An 18,214-nucleotide genomic window follows, 5' to 3' on the forward strand; every position below is an offset into this window, starting at 1 on the left:
TTATAAAAAAACATAAATTAAACAAAAAAGGAAATATTAAACATTATTTGTAATTTTTGCATATAAAATTTGCTATTTAAATATACAATTCTATTAATATATATTATGATAAAAAACAACATTTGTAATTAAGTTCATAAAATATTTTAAAAATAAAAAAAAATAAATGCTATCCAAAAATATAACCCTAACATTAAAGTTTATTCTAGAACTATAAAGTAGCTTAATAATAACTATTAAATTTAAATCAAATATTTAAAAATAAATCCATTTCATGTTCTATTCAATATTAATAAAAATATATATAACTTATGCAGTTAAAATAATTCAGTAATTCATAATCTAGATGTATACTTCAACATAACCCATTAATAATCCAAGAACTTTATTATTTCACCATGTGCTTTTATTCTAATACTCCTAATTATTGGCAATGATGTTTTATTTATTGTCGGAAGGTTTCTATCAAAAAGAGATTCTTTCTGAGATGTAATAGATTCTGACACATTAAGATTAGATTGAGATTTATTAAGAATTTCTTGACTATCTATTTCTGAAGCTTTAGAAAAATAACATAAATCACATGCACGGAGAATCCTATATTTGGAAGAATTTGAATCCATCTTAGCTTTATCTAAAGAAATAAAAGGCATTCGCAAAAGTAATGAATAAAAATATGAAACACTTTTCTTTTCTAATGGTAAAGTATCCTTCGAAATAAGAAAATTCTAAACAAATTTAATAAAATAAAATAAAACATGCTTTTTTACATTTGTGCTACACCCATGACAAACAACTTTACCACAAAAGCGGCAATGATGCTTCCTTTTAATCCAATTGAATGCTCCAAAACACAACATACATTTCTGTGTAGAAGAATCCCGTACCCATGTTGGAATAGAATAATTGTTTATTAGTAAATATTTTTGAGACAATTTACTTGGATCTCGAACATTCTTACAAGAAATAATTTGGAAAGTGTTTTTTGCAATGAGATATTCATTTTTAGCATTTTTAATAATTTTCATCCAATCTTCCTTTTCTTTTGGAGAATCACAACAAATATTCAGACTTTTTTTGGAATTTAAAATTCTCCAAGCATTATTAATTCCTTTATTTGCGTAAAATTCATCATCAATATGTAATGTGTCCAAAGGCACTCTAAAATTAAAATAATAAAATATTTTTTCAGAAATGTTCAAAAAAGTTACTGGAGTTGCATAAATTAAGCAATCATTAAATAGAAAAAGCATTCTTTTTTGATGAGTTCTACGACAAAATTTATATACAAAACCTTGTTTTATAAAATATCGAGTTGGAATGGATAATAAAGGTTCATCTAAATTGAAAAGAGATCTCTGTATTTTCGACATTACCATCCAATTCTCATACTGTTTAATAGTTTCATTCATTAATACAGCAACTATAATTCATTAATAATAAAAAACACATTGAAGTATAAAAACCACCTTCTTCTATAATACAAAATGCTTTGGATAATCCCTGGTGATCTTGATGATCTTTATTTGTATAACGCAATAACTCCTAAAGTTAGGTCAATAAAATATTTTTGTCTTTTAAAAAATTACATGAAGCAATAACTTATAACGAGGTACTCTTTGCACAATAGAAAGGAGGTAGCTTTGCAAATTTAAACCATTACATACTTTTTTCAATTCCGGTTTCTAATCATAAATTTGAGAACTATATATATAGAAATAATGTTTACCTTTATAAACATATTAAATATAGGATTCTCTTTAAATTCATGTTCTATTGTACTAAGTGCAGAAGAAAAATTTAAACAATAAATAGAATATATTTTCAAAGATGGTCCCATTTGAAGAAAAATATCACCTAAACAATCCTTTTTCGGATCCCAATTACAAAGTGTGCCTGTATTAAAAGGATCTAGCCGCTCTTCCAACATTTTAAGCAATTCAGTATTAAAATTAAAGATATCAATAAAATTGGAAAAAATCTTAAAAATAATTATATAGGAACAAAATATAAACTTACCATACATCAGAAATCCGTGTTTTCGAAAGAATAGGCCTTGACGTTGACAGAGAATCAAGAATAGGGTTAAAAAAATGCTTTAGTAATTAGAAAATGAGAAAAAAATAGAACAATACATTCATAATAAGACGTAATCCATCCAAATATGTCCTTTCTGTATCCAGAATCTCCAATGCCACCTCCCTGCGCTTACAAGCCTCATTTGAAAGCATATCCGTCTCAATTAACAAACACGTTTTATCGCGTAAAATACTGCTATTTACCGGTGATAAAACACTCTCATTGTCCGTACAATCCGTTAAAGAACACTCAGCACTTCCAAATGATATATTTGTGTGTTTGCATGTCAAAGAACTCGTTTTTGTTGACGATGTCTCACATAAAAATGAACTTTCTGGATCAATTTCTTTACAAAGAGAATTATTCAGTGTATAAAATACATCGTCCTCTGATGAACTTAATCTATAAAGGAATTAGAAACTCTTTCTTATATATTATACTTATTTCTTGCGTTTCATTATTCATATTCTGATTATTTAAAAGTTGGTGAAAGGTGATGATGGCAGAGTTGGACGTGCTGCTAAGTGCGATATGAATTACCATGGCAACTAGACGTTCTGAGACATTGGCATGGCAATCCGTAAGGACCAATAGGTGTTGGGATAGGTTGTCATGGCGACGAAAGAGAATGAGCTAGCGAGTGCACGTGAGCAGAAGTGTAGAAAATGAAACAAGTGCAGAATTATATAATAAATAGAAGATGTATCAGTTCTATACATTGTAATGAATAGATATGGATGTTTTTTGCAGGAAAAAATACTTTTTTTTTAGAATTTTTTGATCGGTGCAGAGATCTTATTGTTGGTTGGAAACGGCTAAAGTGAGAGATTAAAAAACACAGGAGTTAAGAAGAATCCCGTTTAAAGCATGTTTTATCCACTTTCCGTACCTTTCATTGGCTTATTCTTGCTTTTTTTCTTCCCTTTTCATTTCATCCATGCATCGGTATCAAATTCATGCAAGGAGAATATATAAACAAACATGTTTATGCTTTAACAATGAAAGAAAACAGATACTTTAAACAAAGATATATCGTATATTTACAAAAAACAAGTACCCTAAACTGTAAAAGAATTTAAAAATGAAATGGATATTTATAGCAATATATATTCTGCCAACATGTCTTGGATTTTTTAAACAGAATGAAGAGGCAAAAAGCAATTGTTATGGTAGTATAATGTGTGGGCTATCTATGCTAGGCAATTGCTGGCAAGCAATTGAAAAATATGAGGACAGCAAACAATATTCAGGATATACAAGTCGAACGGAGTCAGGTTTCGGGTATGGTTCGGGGTGTACAATTATTTTTACATGTGAAGATAAAGTATAAAAAATACAGAAAAAAAAGGTTTCTGAGAAAGATTTAGCCATATGTAACTATAACTGGAAAGGAAATAAAAGATAGAGCAGGAGGTATAGTTAAAAAATGTGGAGAAGACCCAGGTATTCCTTGTGGGTCAGAATACATTAATAGAGTAGAAGATAAATGTAGAGTGACAGGTATGTATTTAAAATATGTAAATTATTTATTTCTGATGAATATTAAGTAAATTATTGCGCGTAAGTTTTTTTTGAAACATCGATAAAATTAATGAAAATATAGAGAATGTTATGATCGTGGTTAAAATGATATTGAAAAATAAATCAAAATATTGTAATATTTTATCAAACTGGCTCTACAGTAATAGGAATCTAATCCCTTTTTCTAAAAAAAATCATATACATATTGTATTTTATCTTGTTTTTATAAAATTATAAAGAGTAATAAAATAAAGATATTTAAGATTTAAAATGATAAAGGATTATAGAATAAAACAAATGTATAGAGATGCTATAAAATACCCAGATTTTATTAACTACAGTTTTCTAGCATCGATGATTTCAAAAAGCAATAAAAAATTGCTAAATTATCTTTAATACATGCTCGTTTAAAATGCACCAGTTACAGATGAATTTATTGGCCATCGAGATTGAGGACCAGCTGAAGGAGAATTAGAGGAAGGAAGTACCATTGTAGAAAAGCTAGAAAATCCAGATTTGCACGGTGTCTGATCTAGAATGTCATCATATCTTATCATAACATGCTGTCCTTCTATTTTACACGTGAAAAAACCACCCCCATTTTGAGAATTTCCAGATATTGCACATGCATCCAATATTTGCTTTGTTTGTACAGGTGTATCGGAAAACAAATCATTATATAAATTTAAAACCTGATCAACTAAAAACAGCCGAGTTTTAGGACCATATTGTTCATCGAGACGCAAACAAATCAGTTTACACCGTTGCCGCAATAAATTTTGATTAATATAATACTTATTATTCCAATCTATTATATTTAATAAAAATAAAAAATTATATTGTATTAAAACATACTGGTATTTGGAGGCCACACATCAGGAAATCGAGAATTCGATAACCCAGATAGCCATAATTGATCTGAAATATTGCGATGCCGTGATTCTTGAGAGCCTGAAATATGACGATTTACTAAAAAAAATTAAAAAATTATATTTTATTTATAAAAAAACTTACAATTTATTGATTCTAAAAATGGGGAATTCCTCCTGAAAATAGGTTTAGAACGGGTTGGTAATCCACCAGAAACATCATTTATATGATTTGATATAATCGAATCATTATCATTATCATCTAAAAGTGCTTTGCTTCCCATAACTTCACTCAATTCGCTGATTGTAGGTGTTTTCCGTGACTCATCTTTACAAGATACAGTGCCACTTGGGCGTTGAATAGGAGATGGCCTTTTTATTGGCTTTGCAGTAGTATTAGACACAACACGTGTTGTATTATCATCTAAAACTTTATTCCGTGTTTCAAGGACCCCTGTTATACTATTATGATCTTTATCTTCTATATGATGAAATGGACGAGGAAATGTTGTAGTCGATGTAATAGGTAGTGAATGATAATTATTTAAACTCGCTGAAAGAGATGACGTTTCGTTTTTATAATTATTAGAAGTTGCTTTAAATAACTTTAATGGAGATAAAGAGTAATCGTATTGTTGATTCGGTGACACAGATGCTGAAGCAAAAATCCCGCCAGGAACGTTATTAATAATTGGATGAGATGTTAATGATTGATATGTAGAATGGGTAGATGAAAGATTTTGACCAAGAGTAATATCAAAGCCAGGAGGATGCTGTAAAGTAGAACTTGAATTAGATGACATATGTGGTGATTTTTGAGAAGTATTTTGTAGACCAAGTGAAGATTGAGATTGAGAAAATATAACAGATGATGATGATAATGAATTGTCTGATTCATGTTCTGTTTTTAATGAAAGAATAGACGATGAATTTAATGAACTAGAAACAGGTGACCTTGTTTCTTTTATCGGCTCCGTTATGCTATAAAAAGAGTCCCGATTCTCAATTTTCGGAGATTGATTTACAGAAATAGCATTATTCGATATATTTTCTAATGTAATTTGTTCATGTTCGTTCTTTTCTTTAGGATTTTGTGTTTTATTCTCATTCTCTTTAACTTCTTTTTCTTTTTTTATATTTGATTCTTTTTTCTGCCGCTCTTTATCTATTTCTTTTCTCTTTTTTTCTCTCTCATGTTCTTTTTCTTTATCTTGAAGTTGACGCCGCTTTTCTTCTTCTAATGCCTTTTTTTCCGCTTCTCTTTTCAACCTTAATTCCTCTTTTTTCTTTTTAGCTTCTTCTAATCGTTTTTCTTCTTCAATACGTAAAGCATTTTTCTCCGCAAGACGTTCAGCTTCTTTTCTGGCTTTTTCTTGATCTTTGAGTTGTTTTTGTAACCTAAAAACATTTAATCTTCCAAAATTGATTTTACAACGAAATTATATACTTCTTTTTATCTTTTTTACGTTCTTTTTCTTTAGCCTTCTTTAATTCGCGCTCTTCTTTAAGACGGCTCTCTTCTTCTAACTCTTCTAACAACCGTTGTTGTCTTTCCTCTGCAACTTTTTCTCGGTAAGCAATCAATACTCTCTGTTCAAACATTCTAGCAGCAAATATTTGAAACATTCGACGTCCCTCTTCTATCCGTTGTTCTTCATCCAAAGTATTCTAAAACATTAACACCATAAATAAAAATAATAAAAAATACATACCATTTCATCATCTTCGCTTTCTTCATCATAACTAAAAAGAATCAATAACTGGCAAAAAATTAAACTAAAATAATCTCACTCTTCATCATCCGAGTCAAATTCAGTTGTTTCGATTTCCATTACGGTCCCTTCTTCTTTCTGAATCCGTCTTTCTGCAAGTTGTTCCATCATTTCTATAAATTTTTTTCCATCATTTTTAAGTAAATCGTCTGCAACAGTAAGAATTCCTCCCTGCTCCTTTATTAAAAATTGTAAATAAAATTAATAATACACATTTTACCTTAACAGTTAGATTATTCCCAAAATTAAAAAAATCAAATCTCGGATCAACACTCTCAGATAAAATACTTTCATCATACTCTCCATCACTATCGAGCATGCCTTCGCTATCTTCTAAATCCTCTGGACGCCCAGCCAAAGAATTTTTGCGTAATAAAGATAAAGAACTAAACCTTTGCTGCTGGTTTGCATACTGTTCCAATTCTTCATAATATGCATCGTAAAGTACCTCAAGCTCTTCTTCGATTGCAATACGTTTCCTGTCACAAACAGAACAGGAGCACGAATGCTTTTGTTGCTCTTTCATTTTCTTCAATACTGCTTCTTTTTCAATTTTTACAAGCCCCCGACGCTCTTCTTCTCCAAGTTGCAGCCAAAACTCCTTAATCCTTTCCCGTTCTTCATGTGTACTAATATTCCATATTTGATCCTTTTGCTTTCTAGAAGTTACACGATATTGTGGAGGAGGTTGAACTATTCCGTCAGATGCTACTGAAGAATGATATGAATCCCCAATAACCGCCTTCTTTTTCTTCTTTTTTTTACGACTCGATGCTTTTTTTTCCATAGGGCCCAAAATATTATTAGAAGATGAAAAAGACGCTGTTAATGGCAGCTCTCTATGAATAGGAAACGAGAGATTCGGTGAGGCCGGGTCATATTCCGGCTCATTCAAAAACCGGTTTTCACATGCCTGTTTACACTCTGAAAGAGAAAAATCACTTCTTCCATAACACGTCTCCAAATGAACAACTCCAGATCCACTGTTTTCAGGAAGTTTATGCTTTGTACGTTTCTTTTTCTTCTTTTTAGTCCGTGATCCTACCCCCTCTACCAAAGACATATTCTGGGACGCTCCAAGACCCGTTTCACATGCTTCTTTCGCAATCATCGGCTCAGAAATCCTTTCACAGCCATTTACTGATATAGTATTCAGTGATTGTACTCCTTTTCCACACAAAACAGCATCCTGAACTCCTGGTTTTCCTGAAAACTGTTCCAGCCGTTCCATGAGCCGTTTTTTACGCTTCAAAAACACTATCGACTAAAATTATCATTAGAACTCTGATAAACCCTCATATACCCTTTACCTCAACCTGTTTTGCCTTCTTTTATGGCCTTTTATCTGCTGATGGCAATTACACAGGTTGACACTCAGTACGCTTGTTGCCGTCTTCGTCCGTACAAATTTGTGCCCTTTTTTAGAGACAAGAGGGAGAGGAGAAAGAGAAAAAAAGGAAATGAAGGATAGAGGAAACAGAAAACAAAAACTATGAATCAAACAGAGAATAATGAGAAGCAAACGTTGTATAATAGCAGATTTATATATATATGTGGTAAATAGGTGATAGATTGGAGCAAAGGAAAAAATATATATTTGGAGATTTTTTAAAAATAAAATGAACAAATATAAGCTAGAAAGTTATAAAAAGCAGTTTATAACTGAAAAAAATATATATTAGTCAAAAAAATAGATAAATAGCAGAAGTAGATAGTCTTTGCATTAAATATTTAATATTCTTGATCCTAGAAAAATATTAGAGCACTAGAGAGCAGAAAGAGTAAAAGAAACGCATGCCCTTATTGGATGATCAATAGGACTCCGGGCTGAACCATCTCTAGGGGAAAAATCCCTAGGAGACCTTACCGGAGACCTTACAGGAGACCTTGTTTGAGAGCGTTCTCGAGAACGTTCAGGAGACCTATCTCGAGAACGGTCACGAGGTGGCGAGCGGTTATATGGTGAAACACCTCTAGAATATCTGCCGTCTCTAAATCCTCGACGACTAGGATACTCATCTCGACGGTAATAAACATCCCTATCGTCTCTCCGATAGCGTGGAGAATGCCGGTCATACCTATTATAGCCTTTATCATAATTCTGGTAACGAGGTAAGGACCGATTGCGGCGAGGAGAGCGAGACCGAGGACGAGATGAATCCTAAATCAAAGATTAATATACGGTGAAAACCTTTTTTGCCATTTTTGTCATTAATACCAAGTCTTCATGAAGAATTACTTCTGAACCTTTGAAATCAACGCCATCTAGCTTTCGAACAGCTGCTTTAACGTCCTCTTCGGTTTCAAATTCAACAATTCTGCTGATTTCAGTATTAACAGCTTTAATATCAATAAACCCCACCCTTTACCACTGCCATCACGACTACAATCGGCATAGGTAACCTCTCCTGCGGTCCGCATAAAATCCTTTAAATCCTATTGAAAAGAGTATAAGCATATGCGTCAATTGAATACACCCAGAAACAAATGGGAAGAAAAATAAAGAGCCATTCTCGGATAATTCAGGCTTATAGCTTACTTAGTCCCAAAAAGCAAAGCCATAAAAGTTCGATGCTCTTAAATCCCAGTTTCACATTTAAAATGAATCAATGTCCAAGAACCCCTCGGAGCCATATATATTAGCACCAGGAGAAGACACCTAATCCTAAGCGGATCGAACCAGAAACACATTGGAACCAAACGGTATCCGACAAAAATACAAAAGACAAAATTGGCTAACCTGCCAGCTGACATTTTGAGAAAGATTCTCAACAATTACACGATATCCTGTTCTCCTTGGCCGGGGATAGCTTCTTCCAAATTATACACAATCCCAAAGCACACTAAAGGAAAATACCGAACATCCGGATCACGATTACGAAAGTCATCTCGACGATCTCTTCCTCCACGCGCAAATTCAATATTAATACGATCTCCTAGCATCTTTTTCCCATCTATGGACACCTCAGACCCTTAGAATACAATCCCCAATTATTCTACCGAGGTCTTCAAAGAATCAGCCTGTTATTTTGCACAATATGTTCAAAAATATACCTTGAACAGCATCTTTCGCATCACGCGCATCTTTGAACTAAAAGTAAAAACTTATTAGATTATATATGAAAAATATCCATGGTAATCACTTCAACAAATGCAAATCCTGACATTAATTTGATTTCTGCAATCTCTCCGTAGCCATAGAAAAATTTTTCAATATCTCGACGTTCAACTATCATTTTCAGCTGAAAAAAAAAGCGAAAAAAAGGTCCTTACTATTCCTTGGAAGATTGCCTAAGTAAACTCGAGTTTCTGAAACCGGCCGTGACATTTTTGATAGTTTTCTTTCTGATAAAAATGAAAATTAAATTTTTGTAGATGCAACGTCGATTACGCAAAATAAGTCTTTATATTAGAAAAAAAGCATAAGAGAAAAGAGAGAAATATACAAAATATATAGAAAATAAAGGATATAAAAGATATGCAAAAGAAAGTATTTTTTCAAGAAAGATATGTTTTATTAGATAAGAAATGAAGACATATGAAATAAGACATATAGATAAATGACAGAAAAATAAAACTATGTGGATTCTATCCACGAATGAAAGGATGTTTTAATGCGTCATGAGCAGACAATCTTCTTTCAGGATCCAAATCCAAACATCGTTCTAAAAGATCAATAAAATTTTTCATCAACTTAGGATCTTCATTTGATAAATGATTTGATAAACGAGACCTTAAATCACGGACAGGCTTTGTTATATTGGTGACTTTTGCAACATCCTATCCTTTTTAAAGAAAAGGCAAAATTTAAACAAGAATACTTACATTTCCTGTGACCTTATCTTTTTCTATACTAATAAAATTAAAATGCTCATCAAAATGTATACTACTAAATTGCCCCCTTCTTATAATTTTATGATTAAATTTTCCTCGACATTCCATCATTAATCTGAGCATATGATTATTTGTTCTACCAGGAAAAAGTATTTTTCCTGTATATAATTCATACAACGTACATCCTATTGACCATATATCTAACGCATAGTCAAGCGATAGACCTAAAACTGTAATTTATGAATTAGAAAAACAATCAAATTAAAAAAAAAGAAACATACTAATTTCTGGTGCACGATAAAACCGACTCACAAGGTATGGAGTAATATTAATATCGGAATTAAGAGTTGCAGACCCAAGATCACATATTTTTAAATAATTTCTAGTCTCGTTTACCTAAATCAATTATTAATAACAAATGACTCAAAATTCAAGACTTACAAGAATATTATCAGGTTTAAGATCAGTATGAAGAATATTGCATTTTTTTAATAACGAAAGTCCTAAAAATATTTGTTGAGCATAAGCTCTAACAGCTTTTAAATTTATCCCCACATCATTTCCAAATTTCTTAAGAATTTCACGCAAATTAAGACTATTATTATTAAAATTATATTACTTATATAAACTTTATACCTCAGGGTTTCAAAGACAAGACATAAATGGCCTTTGTGTTCAAAATGCCTTTCTAAACGTATAATATGCTTTCGATCATCTGGGTCCGCTTCCATTAATTTTTTTAAAAAATTTATCTCTCTCATTCCAGCTTTACGCCTTAATTAAGTATTAATGATAGTGGATGAAATACAATATATGATACTTACATTGTCTCATTGTTACGTATCAACTTTATAGCAACCATCTTTTTTGTTTTTGAATCTTCAGCTTTTACAACACCAGAAAACATTCCTTTTCCAAGATTGGATCTTACTGCATATCTACCATCTAAAAGTTCACCTATTATAACATGATAATAACCTTCTGGATCATCCCAATTATCTAATAATTCAGCATCAAGTTTACGTGCTGTAAAAATTATAGATTCTTGTGTTTCATTTACATTTTTTGATTTTTGTATTTGTTGATCCGTTTGTTTAGGATCAGCAAACATGTCATCATCAGCAAACATATCTAATTCATCATTAACATTTGCTTCATTAATTTTCACCTTGTCATATCTGTCCTCATAGAGAGTTAGTGTATTATTTTCTATTTGTTTCACTTCATTATATGTTGCTGCATTAACATCATCATTATTTTTACATTGCTGACGTTCTTCATCCAATTTTCCATCAATCATTGGATCATAATCAGCAGCCGTTTGTCCATCTTGCAGGGTACTAATCATAGATGTTTCTTTAATCAATTGAAAATCAGAAGTATCTGTGACTAGTTGTTGAGGAGAACCTATTATAACATTAATGAAAAAAGAAACACTGAAAAACAAAGACAAACATGCACTAAAGAGCTGTCCATTCGTTTCAGGAGATACTACAATAGATATATCTACTTTTGTTTGAGAACTTAGAGAGGGGGTATGTTGACCTCTATATTTAGCAAGAATAGCTTCCCGATTTTTTCTTCTTTGTTCAATCAAAGCTTCTTCATCAACAGGAGACACATGTAACTCTTCAATTGGCTCCTGTTCAGATCTAATACGTAAGTATAAAATTAAAAAACATATAGTAAAAAACTCAACAAAACGTTAATTAAAGCTTAGAAAAAAAAAAAAAAAAACAAAAAAGACATGAAACTCAAATTTTTCAAAAACCCAACACCAATTAAAACTAAAACTTAAACAACAATTGAACTAAAAATCAAATAACACAAAACAAAACTTACATAAGCAATACCGTTTGCTCCATTTCTCGTACAGGCTCAATCTTGTCTTTTTTCTTGCTTCCATGGCTGTCCCTAGACCTCCTTTCTCTCAAATCACCGTCTTTACTCCGTTTTTGATGATCCCTCTCTATTTCTACTTTGTTTCTCCGAGACCTTTTTGCATGACGCCTAGAGACATGCTTACCCTCCCCGTCATGCCTCCTTTTATAGTCTTCATCATCTGAATAACGGTGTCTCGATCCTTTGTTATTTCCATGTGCTATAGACGTTGAATCTCTATTGTATGCAATTGAAGATTTGCGCGGATACTTATGGTTCTCTGAATGGGAAAAAACTAATCTTTCTTGTCGGCTCGAAACACTATCAGCTAAAAACACAGAATTCTCTTGTTCAGGTGTAGTTTCTCTGATTTCTCCCTCGGATAACCCATCATCATCGGATGCATCTACCATTACACAAAATATTGAGTTTCTAGTCGTTCAAACCCGCTCAAAACACCCTTCCAACGCACAAACCGTTTTCTTAGTATCTCAACATGAAATAAGATGTATTATACGCTTTTTAAAGCGCTTTTTAACTGCAAATGGACCTTAAAAAACCGGCCAAAAAAATTACGTTAAAACCGGTCTGTCAAGACGTCGATGCCAATCGCACGTCACCAAAAAACAAGTTAGCCGTTTTTTTGAAAAAGAATGGTATTTTATAAAGAAAATATAGATCTTTTACTAATAAATATAGTCAGGAAGACAAGGAGGCAAACTTAAACCTCTGAAAGCGCCGAAGAAAGAAAAACGTGAATTGGATGAAGTTGTTTCCCAAAAAATATTTTTAAACAACTAATATGTAGCAGGATGATCTCGCCTTTAAGAAAAAACAACAAGAAAATGCAAAGAAGGAAGAAGCTGCCCGCAAATTACTTTTATCCAAGAAAAAATAACCATCTTGGATATATCCGGTTAAAATTACTAACACCAAACTTTGAATCAATCATCTACGAACACGTACTACGACCACATCATCATCAACAGCCCAATTGGTTATTGCTAAAACAGGTCCAACATATTTTTCAGCCCATTGTTTTGGCACTATATAATATGCAGCACCAACAACCCGTGTACATCGCTCCTGCATCATTCTACGGCTTTGATCAATAAGCCGTTGGTATAACCATGGTAGACTGTTACGTAGCTTTAACCATGCAACATAGTTATTTTCAATAATGATGCGAGCAACCTGAAATGGCAGATCCTGTATATCCAACTTCCATCGTAGCAACGCCTCATATAATTTATGCAAATTACCCAATACACATACTAAGTACAACAAATAGCATGTTACCAGTTGATTATTTGCAAATGACTGCAACTGTTCTGGGTACATAACATCCATCAAGTATTGTAATGCTGGAAAATATGTTTCAACATGATTCATATATATTCCTACACGTGCGGACATTTCATATACAGTACGTGCAAAAGCATCAACGCGCTGGCTTGCTCTCAAACCTTCACGAAGTTGACCTTAATAATTAGGGAAAATATATAGTCAATATAAATACATACGAAACATATATAAACAATGCTCTTGATTAGCAGGTTGCAATTCAGAATCAACCACAGTTAATGAAGAAAACGTCTCTTCTAGTGTTTCTTCATTTTGATTTACTTTTTTGATCAATGAAGTATACTTTAAGCGGTTATTAATACTACAAAAACATTCTTTCTACCTTTTCCTTGATCTTTTCATATAATTCTTCTTGTATCCGTGGATCCTTTAGCCTATAAAATGGTCAAAGTTATTCACATTTATTCACATTTCTGGCTGTATAACATACCTATTATCATTTCCTTTGCTAATTAAGCCGTATTCAGTCAATTGTTGCAACCTTGATTTCTCATTTTTTTTAAACATTGTAAACCGTTACTCATAAAACCGTTACAAAAAATCAAGATTATTTAAACCATGCTACTAAATTTAATAAAATGATTTAAATGTTACTGTCTAGCAATTGATGATAAAATCGTGGGTTATAAGACCTTATAGACTAAATTCTCGCATTATCGATTACTTTATCCAAATATTGCAGTTGAAATAAAAAATTATATATCTTTAACGATATATATATTTTACGTACACATATAAAACTATGTATGAATTGCATTCCAAAGAGATGGTTCCTGTTTTTTCCTTAATGCAATATAATCAAGAGTCCTCTCAAAATGTCTAATAATATATTCCTGCATATTACCTTCTAATTCTAAAATAGATGATGTACTAGCCACCATTGAAAATTGTCGAATATTTGGTTCAAAAGTTTGTGTATCAAAATTGTCAATATTTTGCCGAATTAAATCAATCAATCCATTAAGGAATTTGGGATGAATCTAGACAATATTAATTTTAAATAGTTAAAAGTTAAATACAAACAGATTCATTTTGATGATCATAATAATATATATAACGACTCAAGATCTCAATAAAAAGTTCAGTACCTAAATAAAATAAATAAATATTATAAAACTTTATTATAATACTTGTTAATGTATCAATACATGCATCTGCCAATTTAAGAGCTTTTTGTAGACACTCTAATGATCTTGATCCATCGTGATAAAGCTAATAGGAATATTAAATAGAATATAACAATTATAACCAATTTACATCGTTATCGTTTTGTTCACCTCGTGCTGGAATATTTGTAACCCACCATAAATGACTTGCAAAATATACAGCGCGTGTTTGATCAGGCTTTTTAAGTAATTTAGATCCATGCAATGCACATTTTGTAATCAAAGTATCATAATTTTCAGAAGAAAAATTTCTCGTCATTTGCAAAACACCAGCAATCATAATCACAGCCTGATATTGTGCCCTTGATTCAGATAGTGACTCTTCGTATATTGTAAAAGCTTGTGCAAAAAAGTCATATGCAATTTCTTCAAAAGCGCCTTGATCTGCTACTTGTCCTGCAATAACAAAGTAACGTATACACATTTCTGCGTTTGTTACTTTAGTGTACAAACTACTAATAATTTGATGTATAAATTTATAAACAGCAGAAGCTTTTTGATTCCATTCATTATCCTATACAATTTAATAATTTTACATATTAACAGATGTATATATTAAATATACCAAATGTTCCTGTAATTTGTATGCCCTAGCAAGTTTGATAGCTTGTGTTATCAACGAAGGACTAGTATATTTAATACGCTCTCCTCCCTCAAAGAAATTTTTCCTTAATATTTGAAGAAGCTATAAAAATCAGTGTCAATGAATAACAAAATATATATCCAAACTTTAAATTGAATATCTGGATTTTCATTACATACAAGATGGACTAGTCTCGCAAGCCATCCTTGTTCTTCTAAAGTCTCATCTGTTTCGTTATCTTTAATTCTTCGATTTTGTTGAATGTTCCCCACAAGAGGTATTTTCATTCCCTCAGCAATTAAAACTCTAATAAGGCATATTACACCTTCAAGGATTTGCGGAGCCTCAATACAAATATTGTTTTTTATAAGAGATTGTATTACAGTAGTTGCAACGGCCCTTCTTGTGGAATATGGCTGTGTTTGTAATAAAGGTATATAATTTGGTAAAGAAAAAACCGTAAGAATATATGAATAAGATGTTATGGGTTCCAAAAGTAATTTTAAAAAATTGTCCCTAGATTCCACAGAATGCAAATCTACACTATTCAATTTTAAACAAAAAAGTCTAAAACAAAAAAAAGAAATTACCTATCAACATATTCGACTATCTTTAACCTGGAATAATACAAAACTTTATCTACATATGAGAATTCATATGGATAACATGTAAGAGCAAGTTTACAAAGACTAACGAGTAATGCACTTATATCTTGAATAGATAAATCAGGTCGAGCCTAAATCATTATTTTATCACTAAAATTTTATGAAATTTTATAAAACCTTAATTAATTTAGTAATTTGTTCCCAAAACAGATCAAACAGTTTAACATCTCCAGGAATTACAGATTCTCTATCAACATCAATTTTAACATCATCTACAATATCAGATTCTTTATTTGTACTACAACTTTCAGAATATTCATTTTCTGTACTAATATCAGCAGAATTTTCGTTTAAATTGATAAATGAAAGCTTTTCTCCCAAAGCATCTAATGCTAACTTTTCCTTTCTTACACGTTCATCAAAATTTTCAACATTAGTTTCTCTTGACACATATGCAGTAAGCTTGTAAATAAGATTAGTCCATATTTCTTTGATATTAACGTGAGGACTCAATTTTGTTGTAACACTCAAAAACTCATCTAAAGTTTGTAGATGAAAATCATCGCTAAATACTTGAATAATAACTTCCATTAAATATTCTTGCGCTAAAACATCTCTACATTGAATAATTTGCTCCATAATCGAAGGGAGAATAGTCTATTGCATGAATTAGTATTTTCTTTTTTCTTCATTTCTTAAATCATGTATATACATACTGTTTTATATATATGTAAATCAATCCCTTCAAGCTGGCTTAGACGAACAAGATTCGTTCCTACGAGAATTTTCAATTCCGATCGTTCTTCCTCCCGTCTTTCTCGTTCCCTTGAATGTCCTTGATGCTGAAATCTAACCCATAACTTATTCATTTCAACAAAGTTCGTTAAAATAAACGCTATTGAATCATTCAAATTTCCTTCAGGTCTTTTTAGAAACATATAAGCTTTCTGAATATAAAAAAAAAGCCTACTACCCTGTTGAAACACCAATTGGTAAATAATCTCGCGTTTGACCCGACAAATAATGACGAAGAAACAATCCTCTAAAAACACCTCAACCACCTACTTCTAAACACAAAAACTAATACCTAATTGGATGCTGAACCCCTCGTACCATTTCCAACATATCTTTCATAATTTCCTTCACCGGTGCATCTTTCACTCCCATATATACACTTATATTCAATTAACAAAAAAAAAATCATTTATATATTAAATCCTACGTTCCCACTGTAATCATCAAATACAACCTGGGAACAATATTTCCTGCATATTGAACGAGCTCGTATACATCTGTCAAATGATGACGATCTGTCTGATGTGCTTCCAAAAGATAAGTCGACAAGTATCTCATTGCATCAAATACACCCATATCTGAAACCTTTGTAAGCCCAATACTCATAGAATAGTATCAATTCAGCAGATATTTGTTTGAACCGCATATACATCGCATACAATACGCATACAATACGCATACAATACGCATATAACACGTACAGATTGAGATTCTTTGATTCTGTGCATTGATCTCATTACATATATAGCTGAATAACGCAGCCTCATATTTTAATGCATATATTTTGTATTTAAGCGCATATAATCTGGTATATCTGCGCATACAATATACTTAATTAAAACTGCACTTACATAATTCATAATATTGCTTTGGACCAAGACGATCACTTCTTAACTCTGACAGAATGGTGCTTGCATGCTAAGACATTATTCTCAGATAATTGTATATGTTAATAAAAGTACCTTAAGCGCATCCATTAAGCGATTTGCATCTAAACAGCGCCGCATTTGATATGTATATGAACGAATTGCAGTCAAAATATCATCCAGCGGCACTGCTTGGCCTTCTTGCTGGAGAGCTGAGGCACCTGCTACTACCGACATGTCGAGAGAACCGTTGTGAAGTCGGGTTGTCGAGAAGTCTTAGAATAGATGGGGAAAGATAGAAAGATTGAAAAATACATGAAACAGATTAAAAATAACACATATTAACGAGATATATGTTTTTTTTAGAAGGAAGTTGTGAAATAAGAATTAAGTCTAATTTAATCGTTTATGAGAGATGTTGGTGTGTCTTGAAGCTTCTAAGATCAGGGAAAAAATAAATCTGTTATGTAGTTAAATAGTGTTTAAAAATAGAGATTTTTACAAAACATTATGTAAATGTTATTATGTGTTTTTATTTTATATTTTTGTGCTTAAGTAGTTGAATGAACTTAGTTGCTAAGACATTCAGATAATAGCGTTGGAGGACAATTGGAAATTCAGAGGGGAATTTATTGTAAAAAACACACTACTTGTTGCTTCCTACTTAATCTTTATTATTTTTTAGCTAATTCTTATTACATTTTTAAAGTATTTAGAAAATAAAATAATATATTTTCCATAAACTTTGTATTTTAAACAAGAATTTAAAACATCTGAAACTATCTTTTATATAATTGTTTCTGTAACACATTAAAGCATCTAAAGAACACTTTTTGTTGTATTATTTATAGTATATACAGATAAACATTCAATTTTTT

The 18,214-nt window shown here is 31.5% G+C and overlaps 8 protein-coding genes across 8 annotated transcripts; 2 read left to right on the forward strand and 6 right to left on the reverse strand.

The window, feature by feature from the left end:
- Positions 1 to 368: 368 nt before the first annotated feature.
- T551_03037 (uncharacterized protein) lies at positions 369 to 2,622 on the reverse strand (the record flags this gene model as incomplete). Its single annotated transcript, XM_018375300.1, has 8 exons — positions 369 to 728; positions 771 to 1,423; positions 1,470 to 1,545; positions 1,590 to 1,685; positions 1,730 to 1,981; positions 2,025 to 2,096; positions 2,136 to 2,467; positions 2,520 to 2,622. 8 exons carry the CDS (start codon positions 2,620 to 2,622, stop codon positions 369 to 371), a joined length of 1,944 nt encoding a protein of 647 aa, XP_018228508.1.
- Positions 2,623 to 3,160: 538 nt separating this feature from the next.
- T551_03038 (uncharacterized protein) lies at positions 3,161 to 3,704 on the forward strand (the record flags this gene model as incomplete). The annotated part of the gene is made up of 4 exons (XM_018375301.1): positions 3,161 to 3,403; positions 3,447 to 3,579; positions 3,627 to 3,639; positions 3,683 to 3,704. The coding sequence occupies 4 exons, from the start codon at positions 3,161 to 3,163 to the stop codon at positions 3,702 to 3,704; spliced, it is 411 nt and encodes a 136-aa protein (XP_018228509.1).
- A 247-nt stretch (positions 3,705 to 3,951) lies between these two features.
- On the reverse strand, positions 3,952 to 7,587 carry T551_03039 (uncharacterized protein). The gene is made up of 8 exons (XM_018375302.1): positions 7,552 to 7,587; positions 6,462 to 7,505; positions 6,261 to 6,412; positions 6,182 to 6,212; positions 5,917 to 6,137; positions 4,615 to 5,867; positions 4,456 to 4,569; positions 3,952 to 4,408 (listed from the first exon to the last, which is right to left on the reverse strand). The coding sequence occupies exons 2-8, from the start codon at positions 7,470 to 7,472 to the stop codon at positions 4,008 to 4,010; spliced, it is 3,183 nt and encodes a 1,060-aa protein (XP_018228510.1). The 5' UTR covers positions 7,473 to 7,505; positions 7,552 to 7,587; the 3' UTR covers positions 3,952 to 4,007.
- A 419-nt stretch (positions 7,588 to 8,006) lies between these two features.
- On the reverse strand, positions 8,007 to 9,569 carry T551_03040 (mRNA-binding protein NPL3; the record flags this gene model as incomplete). Its single annotated transcript, XM_018375303.1, has 8 exons — positions 8,007 to 8,402; positions 8,433 to 8,581; positions 8,611 to 8,677; positions 8,982 to 9,054; positions 9,099 to 9,213; positions 9,296 to 9,332; positions 9,385 to 9,470; positions 9,515 to 9,569. 8 exons carry the CDS (start codon positions 9,567 to 9,569, stop codon positions 8,007 to 8,009), a joined length of 978 nt encoding a protein of 325 aa, XP_018228511.1.
- Positions 9,570 to 9,829: 260 nt separating this feature from the next.
- T551_03041 (uncharacterized protein) lies at positions 9,830 to 12,369 on the reverse strand (the record flags this gene model as incomplete). The annotated part of the gene is made up of 8 exons (XM_018375304.1): positions 9,830 to 10,021; positions 10,067 to 10,305; positions 10,357 to 10,471; positions 10,517 to 10,670; positions 10,712 to 10,849; positions 10,900 to 11,482; positions 11,531 to 11,727; positions 11,918 to 12,369. 8 exons carry the CDS (start codon positions 12,367 to 12,369, stop codon positions 9,830 to 9,832), a joined length of 2,070 nt encoding a protein of 689 aa, XP_018228512.1.
- A 131-nt stretch (positions 12,370 to 12,500) lies between these two features.
- On the forward strand, positions 12,501 to 12,854 carry T551_03042 (uncharacterized protein; the record flags this gene model as incomplete). The annotated part of the gene is made up of 3 exons (XM_018375305.1): positions 12,501 to 12,593; positions 12,656 to 12,724; positions 12,765 to 12,854. The coding sequence occupies 3 exons, from the start codon at positions 12,501 to 12,503 to the stop codon at positions 12,852 to 12,854; spliced, it is 252 nt and encodes an 83-aa protein (XP_018228513.1).
- Positions 12,855 to 12,904: 50 nt separating this feature from the next.
- Positions 12,905 to 13,828, reverse strand: T551_03043 (uncharacterized protein; the record flags this gene model as incomplete). Its single annotated transcript, XM_018375306.1, has 4 exons — positions 12,905 to 13,437; positions 13,480 to 13,603; positions 13,644 to 13,695; positions 13,752 to 13,828. The coding sequence occupies 4 exons, from the start codon at positions 13,826 to 13,828 to the stop codon at positions 12,905 to 12,907; spliced, it is 786 nt and encodes a 261-aa protein (XP_018228514.1).
- Positions 13,829 to 14,061: 233 nt separating this feature from the next.
- Positions 14,062 to 17,573, reverse strand: T551_03044 (retromer subunit VPS35; the record flags this gene model as incomplete). Its single annotated transcript, XM_018375307.1, has 14 exons — positions 14,062 to 14,301; positions 14,345 to 14,409; positions 14,452 to 14,533; positions 14,579 to 15,001; positions 15,053 to 15,172; positions 15,217 to 15,613; positions 15,661 to 15,806; positions 15,853 to 16,332; positions 16,392 to 16,599; positions 16,649 to 16,717; positions 16,763 to 16,849; positions 16,898 to 17,071; positions 17,318 to 17,388; positions 17,433 to 17,573. 14 exons carry the CDS (start codon positions 17,571 to 17,573, stop codon positions 14,062 to 14,064), a joined length of 2,703 nt encoding a protein of 900 aa, XP_018228515.1.
- Between the last annotated feature and the right edge of the window lie 641 nt (positions 17,574 to 18,214).

This window comes from Pneumocystis jirovecii, assembly GCF_001477535.1.
Source record: "Pneumocystis jirovecii RU7 chromosome Unknown supercont1.14, whole genome shotgun sequence".
Classification (NCBI taxonomy): domain Eukaryota; kingdom Fungi; phylum Ascomycota; class Pneumocystomycetes; order Pneumocystales; family Pneumocystaceae; genus Pneumocystis; species Pneumocystis jirovecii.